This window comes from Hypanus sabinus, chromosome 11 (genome assembly GCF_030144855.1).
Source record: "Hypanus sabinus isolate sHypSab1 chromosome 11, sHypSab1.hap1, whole genome shotgun sequence".
In the NCBI taxonomy this organism is placed as follows: domain Eukaryota; kingdom Metazoa; phylum Chordata; class Chondrichthyes; order Myliobatiformes; family Dasyatidae; genus Hypanus; species Hypanus sabinus.
The window spans coordinates 11,033,816-11,043,289 of record NC_082716.1 but is presented as its reverse complement, the minus strand read 5'-3'; the positions used below and the strand labels follow the sequence as shown (position 1 = coordinate 11,043,289).

The 9,474-nt window shown below is 46.9% G+C and overlaps 2 protein-coding genes across 3 annotated transcripts; both read right to left on the bottom strand.

The window, feature by feature from the left end:
- Nucleotides 1-793: 793 nt before the first annotated feature.
- Nucleotides 794-5,365, bottom strand: LOC132401533 (uncharacterized). Of its 2 annotated transcripts, none has more exons than XR_009514599.1 (2): nucleotides 1,173-5,365; nucleotides 794-894 (listed from the first exon to the last, which is right to left on the bottom strand). XR_009514599.1 is itself a non-coding variant. In XM_059983554.1 (2 exons), the coding sequence occupies exon 2, from the start codon at nucleotides 4,731-4,733 to the stop codon at nucleotides 1,497-1,499; it is 3,237 nt and encodes a 1,078-aa protein (XP_059839537.1). In that variant the 5' UTR covers nucleotides 4,734-4,900; nucleotides 5,179-5,365; the 3' UTR covers nucleotides 796-1,496. The 2 variants fall into 2 exon arrangements, 1 of the variants encoding a protein (XP_059839537.1); XM_059983554.1 differs by having other exon boundaries at nucleotides 796-4,900; nucleotides 5,179-5,365.
- A 107-nt stretch (nucleotides 5,366-5,472) lies between these two features.
- LOC132401532 (uncharacterized) lies at nucleotides 5,473-9,154 on the bottom strand. Its single transcript, XM_059983552.1, has 2 exons — nucleotides 5,852-9,154; nucleotides 5,473-5,573 (listed from the first exon to the last, which is right to left on the bottom strand). Exon 1 carries the CDS (start codon nucleotides 9,059-9,061, stop codon nucleotides 6,176-6,178), a length of 2,886 nt encoding a protein of 961 aa, XP_059839535.1. The 5' UTR covers nucleotides 9,062-9,154; the 3' UTR covers nucleotides 5,473-5,573; nucleotides 5,852-6,175.
- Between the last annotated feature and the right edge of the window lie 320 nt (nucleotides 9,155-9,474).

Genomic DNA, 9,474 nt, shown 5'->3' with positions numbered 1-9,474 from the left:
TTTACTGCCCTTGTCGCTGGGCGGCGTCGACTTGATGCTGGATTGAGCTGACATTGCAGCACTTGAAACACCTGATAATGCCGCTTTTTCACTATAACGTTCTCCTTCGGGTGTAACGAAACGCCGAATTTAACGTCCGGATAAACCACAGCCAATGCAAACCAGATCGCAGTAAGATTAACCATTTACTGTTCACTCTTCACATTAACATATGGTGAAAACTGTTGATAAAACAATACAAGATTGATACAGTATTTGTTCCTTACTTAATATCACATTTCAAGTGTAAATACTTGCAAAGGTGACTATAACTACATTACACTAAGGTGCAGTATACAGGGAGAGTTTACCTGCTCCATTGACTACTTTAAATACACTTCCATGCAAACTATCCGCGACTCTTTAACTAACGAAAGCATAAACATTATCTACCGTCGTTACCTCTAACAGGATCAGCATTAACATCTTAGTTCAATATATCGATTATCTATTAACTTACAGCGTTGCTCTCACTGTGATTTCTCATGCCTGCAAAACTGCTTGTGCTCAGGTGAGCCTCGTGGAAAGCCCCCACCCTCGCGCTAATTTCAAACCGGTGTTTTCCCACAAGACGCGGCGAAACCGGATGTGACGTCATCGCATGCCGATATATTTTACATGCAATGAATACACTTTAAACACTTCTAATTCTAACTAGAAAATACTATTGAATGAATTACTAAGCGAAAATATTATAAACTAAATAACTGTCGTAAAGACAGCACATATAACGTTCTCCTTCGGGTGTAACGAAACGCCGAATTTAACGTCCGGATAAACCACAGCCAATGCAAACCAGATCGCAGTAAGATTAACCATTTACTGTTCACTCTTCACATTAACATATGGTGAAAACTGTTGATAAAACAATACAAGATTGATACAGTATTTGTTCCTTACTTAATATCACATTTCAAGTGTAAATACTTGCAAAGGTGACTATAACTACATTACACTAAGGTGCAGTATACAGGGAGAGTTTACCTGCTCCATTGACTACTTTAAATACACTTCCATGCAAACTATCCGCGACTCTTTAACTAACGAAAGCATAAACATTATCTACCGTCGTTACCTCTAACAGGATCAGCATTAACATCTTAGTTCAATATATCGATTATCTATTAACTTACAGCGTTGCTCTCACTGTGATTTCTCATGCCTGCAAAACTGCTTGTGCTCAGGTGAGCCTCGTGGAAAGCCCCCACCCTCGCGCTAATTTCAAACCGGTGTTTTCCCACAAGACGCGGCGAAACCGGATGTGACGTCATCGCATGCCGATATATTTTACATGCAATGAATACACTTTAAACACTTCTAATTCTAACTAGAAAATACTATTGAATGAATTACTAAGCGAAAATATTATAAACTAAATAACTGTCGTAAAGACAGCACACTCCCCGCTTGACCTTCGTAAGGTCACAATGAGCAGAGTACAAAACTTAGTCTCTTAATCAGTCATTGGGTAGAAGTAGAATAACTTCTGTAACTGGCCCTTGGTAAATTTTCACATCGCCTTGGTCGGTAGTCTTCAATTCGATCTTCCTGACATGTCCATCCTCGCTAGGGAATGTAGCAGTGATTCTGGCCGTTGGCCAGCTGTTGCGAGCGGCTTGCTTGTCCCTGAGCAGGACTAAGTCTTCAACTTGAAGATTCCTGCGGGGTTCTGTCCACTTTTGTCTCTGTTGCAACAAAGGTAGATATTTTTGTCTCCAGCGAGGCCAGAACTGATTTGCCAGAGCCTGGACTTGTCTCCATTGCTTTTTGTCTGAAAAGTCTCCTGGTGGCGGAGGTGCTCCTGCCTTCTGCGTAAGGAGCGTTGATGGCGAAAGTATAAAGGGGTTTTCTGGGTCAGAAGACACAGGTAGGAATGATTGTGCGTTTATAATGGCTGTGACCTCTGCCATTAGGGTGCACAGTACCTCGTGGGCCAATCGGGTGCGTTGCTGTATCTCAGGTTTCCTTTTCCAGGTTTTCAGTAAGGACGTGAACCGTTTGACTGCCTGCTCTTTGTTATCTGGTGAGCGCTGGCATGGTTCTCTGATAGGCAATGGGGCAACCCCATTATTTGCTTCATCTCTGAAGACCTTGGTGTCTTCGGTTTTTAAAGAAATGGTATCTTGAGCTGATTGTGCAAGTTTGTCGTCATACTTCGTTAGAGCGAAGACTGACTGGCCCAGCGACTCGTCGCTTGCCTCGCGCTTGTTAACGCCTTGTTGTGCTTCCTTGATGCACGGGACACTCGGGCAGGGTTGAAAGATTGAATGGCGGCCACTCTCTAGCACATTGGTCTTGAGTGTGTTAACCATCGGTTTGTGTACGTCACCGAGACACACCTCTCCTATCACCACCCAGCCCAGATCCAGACGTTGCGCGAAGGGGGCGTTGAGTGGTCCATTGATCTGCTGCCTAACCTTGTGTACCTGGATAACATCTCTTCCTAATAGCAGGAGTATTTCCGCTTTCGGATCCAGTTCTGGGATGTGTTTGGCGATGTGGTGGAGATGCGGCTGGTGTAGCACCGCACTTGGTGTCGGGATCCCAGCGCGGTTATTCATGATTTCGTTGCACTCTAAGAGCGGAGGGAGACAGATGACGACTTTACCATCCAGGGACTCGATCTGGATGCCTTCTGCCTTCCTTCCTTGGGTTTTCATGTTGCCTGAGCAAGTTTTGAGGTAGTATGGGAACCGCTCACTCTCAATGTTGAACAATTTAAAGAACTCTGGACTGACTAGTGAACGATTACTCTGATCGTCCAGAATCACATAGGCTTTGATGGCCTTGTCTTTGGCTCCTTTAGGGTACACCTTAGTGAGGCAGATCTTGGAACAAGAACGACTTGACTGAGCTTGACCGCAAACTTCTGTACAGTTCGTGCTGACAGCTATTGACCTAGAGTGAGCCTCTCCCTCCCCGCCGTCCTGTTGTGGGGGTGAAGGAGCGCTCTCGGTTTGTGGTGACAGGTCGGGATGCATGGCCTCGACGTGATCTGGGCTGCCACATTCCGGACACTTCACGGCGATCGTACACTCTCTGGCGAGGTGAGAGGTTGAGGAACAGCATCTAAAACATATTCTTTTCTCCTTGAGAAGAGCCGTCCTCTCTTCAAGGGGTTTTTCCCTAAACATTCTGCATGCTTTCAGGGGGTGAGGTTTGTTATGCAATGGACAATACTTGCCAGGGTCGTTGTTAGTTGTAAGGGCTTCGGTCTTGAGCACTGACACGGGTTTATCAATGTTGAAAACATTCGAAACGGATCTGCCTGGCTTGGTGTAAATCGAACTGCTTCCTGGACCTACAAGGCTAGGGTCGTTTCGCCTCTTCGCCTCCTTGCACACAAACCTAGTGAGGAGCTCAAAGGGAGGAAATCGACCATCGTGGTCTTCCTTGTACTCTGAGGCAACAGTCAGCCACTTGTCCTGCAGCCCAAATGGAAGTTTGTCCACAATTGGTCTAATCCCGGATGGAGTATCTAGGAATACTAAACCAGCTGAATAGCCATCTTCTTTGGCGCCTTGGATCTCCATGAGTAAATCTCCGAATTCTCTTAACTTAAAGTGATCTTTGGCTGACACCTTAGGAAAGTTTCCCAGACGTCGATATAGCGCCGCTTCAATAATGTCGGGGGCCCCATATCTCTCCCAAAGTCTCTCCCACGCTTCGCTTAAGGCTAGCTCAGGTTTGTTGATGTACACTGAACGCATGCGTCTCACCTGGTCGCGTGATTCTTTCCCCAGCCATTTCGCCATAAGGTCCAACCTTTGGGTTGCACTGAGCTGGACCCCGTCAATCACGTTGGTGAATGTGGAGAGCCAAGCACGGTAATTTTCGGGTTTATCGTCAAACTGGTACAGTCCCGAAGTGACGAGATCCCGTCGTGCTAAATACTGCAGCGTGGGATCGGCTGCAAGCGGCATGCGGGCTGGAGAAGTACGTTGGCGCCCATATGACTGAGAACGCACGTTTCTCATGGAATTTGCCATCCTGGATTCAACCTCCGCGTCTCTTCGCATCGAACTTTGTAACTTTGGTGTCAAAGTATATCGGTTGTCAGCTCTTTCATTCTTGACTTCATCGCGGGGCCGCGAGGGTAAATTCTCTTCCTCGTAGCTGGGGAAGTTATCGAATAGGTATGGAGAGGGGAGACGAGCCTGCCTGTCTGCTTGATATTGTACATAGTCGCTCGTGCGTTCCAGTCTGGTCCTTTCCAAAGCAGAACTTGTTTCGGTCAGATCACGCGACCCTTCAGCTTCTTCTATGTACTCTGCTTCCACCCTGGCAGCTTCTCCTTCTCCTTCTAGCTGCAGCACATGCAACTCTGTCGATATTTTTGTCATTTCCAACTGGGTTTCGGCTTCTCTGGCGGCCTCTTCTCTTTGTCTGGCAGCCTCTTCTCTTTGTCTGGCAGCCTTTTCGGCTTCTTTGGTGGCCAGTTTCATTTTCAAAACTGCCTCTTGTTTGGCGTAATGCAGTCGCACCTTGGCGGCTTCTGCCTTGGCTCTTGCCTGTGTGGACTTACTTGATGTCGTTCTACTGCCCTTGTCGCTGGGCGCCATCGACTTGATCCCGGATCGAGCTGACATTGCAGCACTTGGAACACCTGATAACGCCTGGGTGGGCTTACTTGATGTCGGTTTACTGCCCTTGTCGCTGGGCGGCGTCGACTTGATGCTGGATTGAGCTGACATTGCAGCACTTGAAACACCTGATAATGCCGCTTTTTCACTATAACGTTCTCCTTCGGGTGTAACGAAACGCCGAATTTAACGTCCGGATAAACCACAGCCAATGCAAACCAGATCGCAGTAAGATTAACCATTTACTGTTCACTCTTCACATTAACATATGGTGAAAACTGTTGATAAAACAATACAAGATTGATACAGTATTTGTTCCTTACTTAATATCACATTTCAAGTGTAAATACTTGCAAAGGTGACTATAACTACATTACACTAAGGTGCAGTATACAGGGAGAGTTTACCTGCTCCATTGACTACTTTAAATACACTTCCATGCAAACTATCCGCGACTCTTTAACTAACGAAAGCATAAACATTATCTACCGTCGTTACCTCTAACAGGATCAGCATTAACATCTTAGTTCAATATATCGATTATCTATTAACTTACAGCGTTGCTCTCACTGTGATTTCTCATGCCTGCAAAACTGCTTGTGCTCAGGTGAGCCTCGTGGAAAGCCCCCACCCTCGCGCTAATTTCAAACCGGTGTTTTCCCACAAGACGCGGCGAAACCGGATGTGACGTCATCGCATGCCGATATATTTTACATGCAATGAATACACTTTAAACACTTCTAATTCTAACTAGAAAATACTATTGAATGAATTACTAAGCGAAAATATTATAAACTAAATAACTGTCGTAAAGACAGCACATATAACGTTCTCCTTCGGGTGTAACGAAACGCCGAATTTAACGTCCGGATAAACCACAGCCAATGCAAACCAGATCGCAGTAAGATTAACCATTTACTGTTCACTCTTCACATTAACATATGGTGAAAACTGTTGATAAAACAATACAAGATTGATACAGTATTTGTTCCTTACTTAATATCACATTTCAAGTGTAAATACTTGCAAAGGTGACTATAACTACATTACACTAAGGTGCAGTATACAGGGAGAGTTTACCTGCTCCATTGACTACTTTAAATACACTTCCATGCAAACTATCCGCGACTCTTTAACTAACGAAAGCATAAACATTATCTACCGTCGTTACCTCTAACAGGATCAGCATTAACATCTTAGTTCAATATATCGATTATCTATTAACTTACAGCGTTGCTCTCACTGTGATTTCTCATGCCTGCAAAACTGCTTGTGCTCAGGTGAGCCTCGTGGAAAGCCCCCACCCTCGCGCTAATTTCAAACCGGTGTTTTCCCACAAGACGCGGCGAAACCGGATGTGACGTCATCGCATGCCGATATATTTTACATGCAATGAATACACTTTAAACACTTCTAATTCTAACTAGAAAATACTATTGAATGAATTACTAAGCGAAAATATTATAAACTAAATAACTGTCGTAAAGACAGCACACTCCCCGCTTGACCTTCGTAAGGTCACAATGAGCAGAGTACAAAACTTAGTCTCTTAATCAGTCATTGGGTAGAAGTAGAATAACTTCTGTAACTGGCCCTTGGTAAATTTTCACATCGCCTTGGTCGGTAGTCTTCAATTCGATCTTCCTGACATGTCCATCCTCGCTAGGGAATGTAGCAGTGATTCTGGCCGTTGGCCAGCTGTTGCGAGCGGCTTGCTTGTCCCTGAGCAGGACTAAGTCTTCAACTTGAAGATTCCTGCGGGGTTCTGTCCACTTTTGTCTCTGTTGCAACAAAGGTAGATATTTTTGTCTCCAGCGAGGCCAGAACTGATTTGCCAGAGCCTGGACTTGTCTCCATTGCTTTTTGTCTGAAAAGTCTCCTGGTGGCGGAGGTGCTCCTGCCTTCTGCGTAAGGAGCGTTGATGGCGAAAGTATAAAGGGGTTTTCTGGGTCAGAAGACACAGGTAGGAATGATTGTGCGTTTATAATGGCTGTGACCTCTGCCATTAGGGTGCACAGTACCTCGTGGGCCAATCGGGTGCGTTGCTGTATCTCAGGTTTCCTTTTCCAGGTTTTCAGTAAGGACGTGAACCGTTTGACTGCCTGCTCTTTGTTATCTGGTGAGCGCTGGCATGGTTCTCTGATAGGCAATGGGGCAACCCCATTATTTGCTTCATCTCTGAAGACCTTGGTGTCTTCGGTTTTTAAAGAAATGGTATCTTGAGCTGATTGTGCAAGTTTGTCGTCATACTTCGTTAGAGCGAAGACTGACTGGCCCAGCGACTCGTCGCTTGCCTCGCGCTTGTTAACGCCTTGTTGTGCTTCCTTGATGCACGGGACACTCGGGCAGGGTTGAAAGATTGAATGGCGGCCACTCTCTAGCACATTGGTCTTGAGTGTGTTAACCATCGGTTTGTGTACGTCACCGAGACACACCTCTCCTATCACCACCCAGCCCAGATCCAGACGTTGCGCGAAGGGGGCGTTGAGTGGTCCATTGATCTGCTGCCTAACCTTGTGTACCTGGATAACATCTCTTCCTAATAGCAGGAGTATTTCCGCTTTCGGATCCAGTTCTGGGATGTGTTTGGCGATGTGGTGGAGATGCGGCTGGTGTAGCACCGCACTTGGTGTCGGGATCCCAGCGCGGTTATTCATGATTTCGTTGCACTCTAAGAGCGGAGGGAGACAGATGACGACTTTACCATCCAGGGACTCGATCTGGATGCCTTCTGCCTTCCTTCCTTGGGTTTTCATGTTGCCTGAGCAAGTTTTGAGGTAGTATGGGAACCGCTCACTCTCAATGTTGAACAATTTAAAGAACTCTGGACTGACTAGTGAACGATTACTCTGATCGTCCAGAATCACATAGGCTTTGATGGCCTTGTCTTTGGCTCCTTTAGGGTACACCTTAGTGAGGCAGATCTTGGAACAAGAACGACTTGACTGAGCTTGACCGCAAACTTCTGTACAGTTCGTGCTGACAGCTATTGACCTAGAGTGAGCCTCTCCCTCCCCGCCGTCCTGTTGTGGGGGTGAAGGAGCGCTCTCGGTTTGTGGTGACAGGTCGGGATGCATGGCCTCGACGTGATCTGGGCTGCCACATTCCGGACACTTCACGGCGATCGTACACTCTCTGGCGAGGTGAGAGGTTGAGGAACAGCATCTAAAACATATTCTTTTCTCCTTGAGAAGAGCCGTCCTCTCTTCAAGGGGTTTTTCCCTAAACATTCTGCATGCTTTCAGGGGGTGAGGTTTGTTATGCAATGGACAATACTTGCCAGGGTCGTTGTTAGTTGTAAGGGCTTCGGTCTTGAGCACTGACACGGGTTTATCAATGTTGAAAACATTCGAAACGGATCTGCCTGGCTTGGTGTAAATCGAACTGCTTCCTGGACCTACAAGGCTAGGGTCGTTTCGCCTCTTCGCCTCCTTGCACACAAACCTAGTGAGGAGCTCAAAGGGAGGAAATCGACCATCGTGGTCTTCCTTGTACTCTGAGGCAACAGTCAGCCACTTGTCCTGCAGCCCAAATGGAAGTTTGTCCACAATTGGTCTAATCCCGGATGGAGTATCTAGGAATACTAAACCAGCTGAATAGCCATCTTCTTTGGCGCCTTGGATCTCCATGAGTAAATCTCCGAATTCTCTTAACTTAAAGTGATCTTTGGCTGACACCTTAGGAAAGTTTCCCAGACGTCGATATAGCGCCGCTTCAATAATGTCGGGGGCCCCATATCTCTCCCAAAGTCTCTCCCACGCTTCGCTTAAGGCTAGCTCAGGTTTGTTGATGTACACTGAACGCATGCGTCTCACCTGGTCGCGTGATTCTTTCCCCAGCCATTTCGCCATAAGGTCCAACCTTTGGGTTGCACTGAGCTGGACCCCGTCAATCACGTTGGTGAATGTGGAGAGCCAAGCACGGTAATTTTCGGGTTTATCGTCAAACTGGTACAGTCCCGAAGTGACGAGATCCCGTCGTGCTAAATACTGCAGCGTGGGATCGGCTGCAAGCGGCATGCGGGCTGGAGAAGTACGTTGGCGCCCATATGACTGAGAACGCACGTTTCTCATGGAATTTGCCATCCTGGATTCAACCTCCGCGTCTCTTCGCATCGAACTTTGTAACTTTGGTGTCAAAGTATATCGGTTGTCAGCTCTTTCATTCTTGACTTCATCGCGGGGCCGCGAGGGTAAATTCTCTTCCTCGTAGCTGGGGAAGTTATCGAATAGGTATGGAGAGGGGAGACGAGCCTGCCTGTCTGCTTGATATTGTACATAGTCGCTCGTGCGTTCCAGTCTGGTCCTTTCCAAAGCAGAACTTGTTTCGGTCAGATCACGCGACCCTTCAGCTTCTTCTATGTACTCTGCTTCCACCCTGGCAGCTTCTCCTTCTCCTTCTAGCTGCAGCACATGCAACTCTGTCGATATTTTTGTCATTTCCAACTGGGTTTCGGCTTCTCTGGCGGCCTCTTCTCTTTGTCTGGCAGCCTCTTCTCTTTGTCTGGCAGCCTTTTCGGCTTCTTTGGTGGCCAGTTTCATTTTCAAAACTGCCTCTTTGTTTGGCGTAATGCAGTCGCACCTTGGCGGCTTCTGCCTTGGCTCTTGCCTGTGTGGACTTACTTGATGTCGTTCTACTGCCCTTGTCGCTGGGCGCCATCGACTTGATCCCGGATCGAGCTGACATTGCAGCACTTGGAACACCTGATAACGCCTGGGTGGGCTTACTTGATGTCGGTTTACTGCCCTTGTCGCTGGGCGGCGTCGACTTGATGCTGGATTGAGCTGACATTGCAGCACTTGAAACACCTGATAATGCCGCTTTTTCACTGTAACGTTCTCCTTCGGGTGTA

Excerpts from the sequence above, each read along its gene's own strand:
- LOC132401533 (XM_059983554.1), bottom strand. The coding sequence starts at position 4,733 with ATGTCAGCTCAATCCAGCATCAAGTCGACGCCGCCCAGCGACAAGGGC.
- LOC132401532 (XM_059983552.1), bottom strand. The coding sequence starts at position 9,061 with ATGACAAAAATATCGACAGAGTTGCATGTGCTGCAGCTAGAAGGAGAA.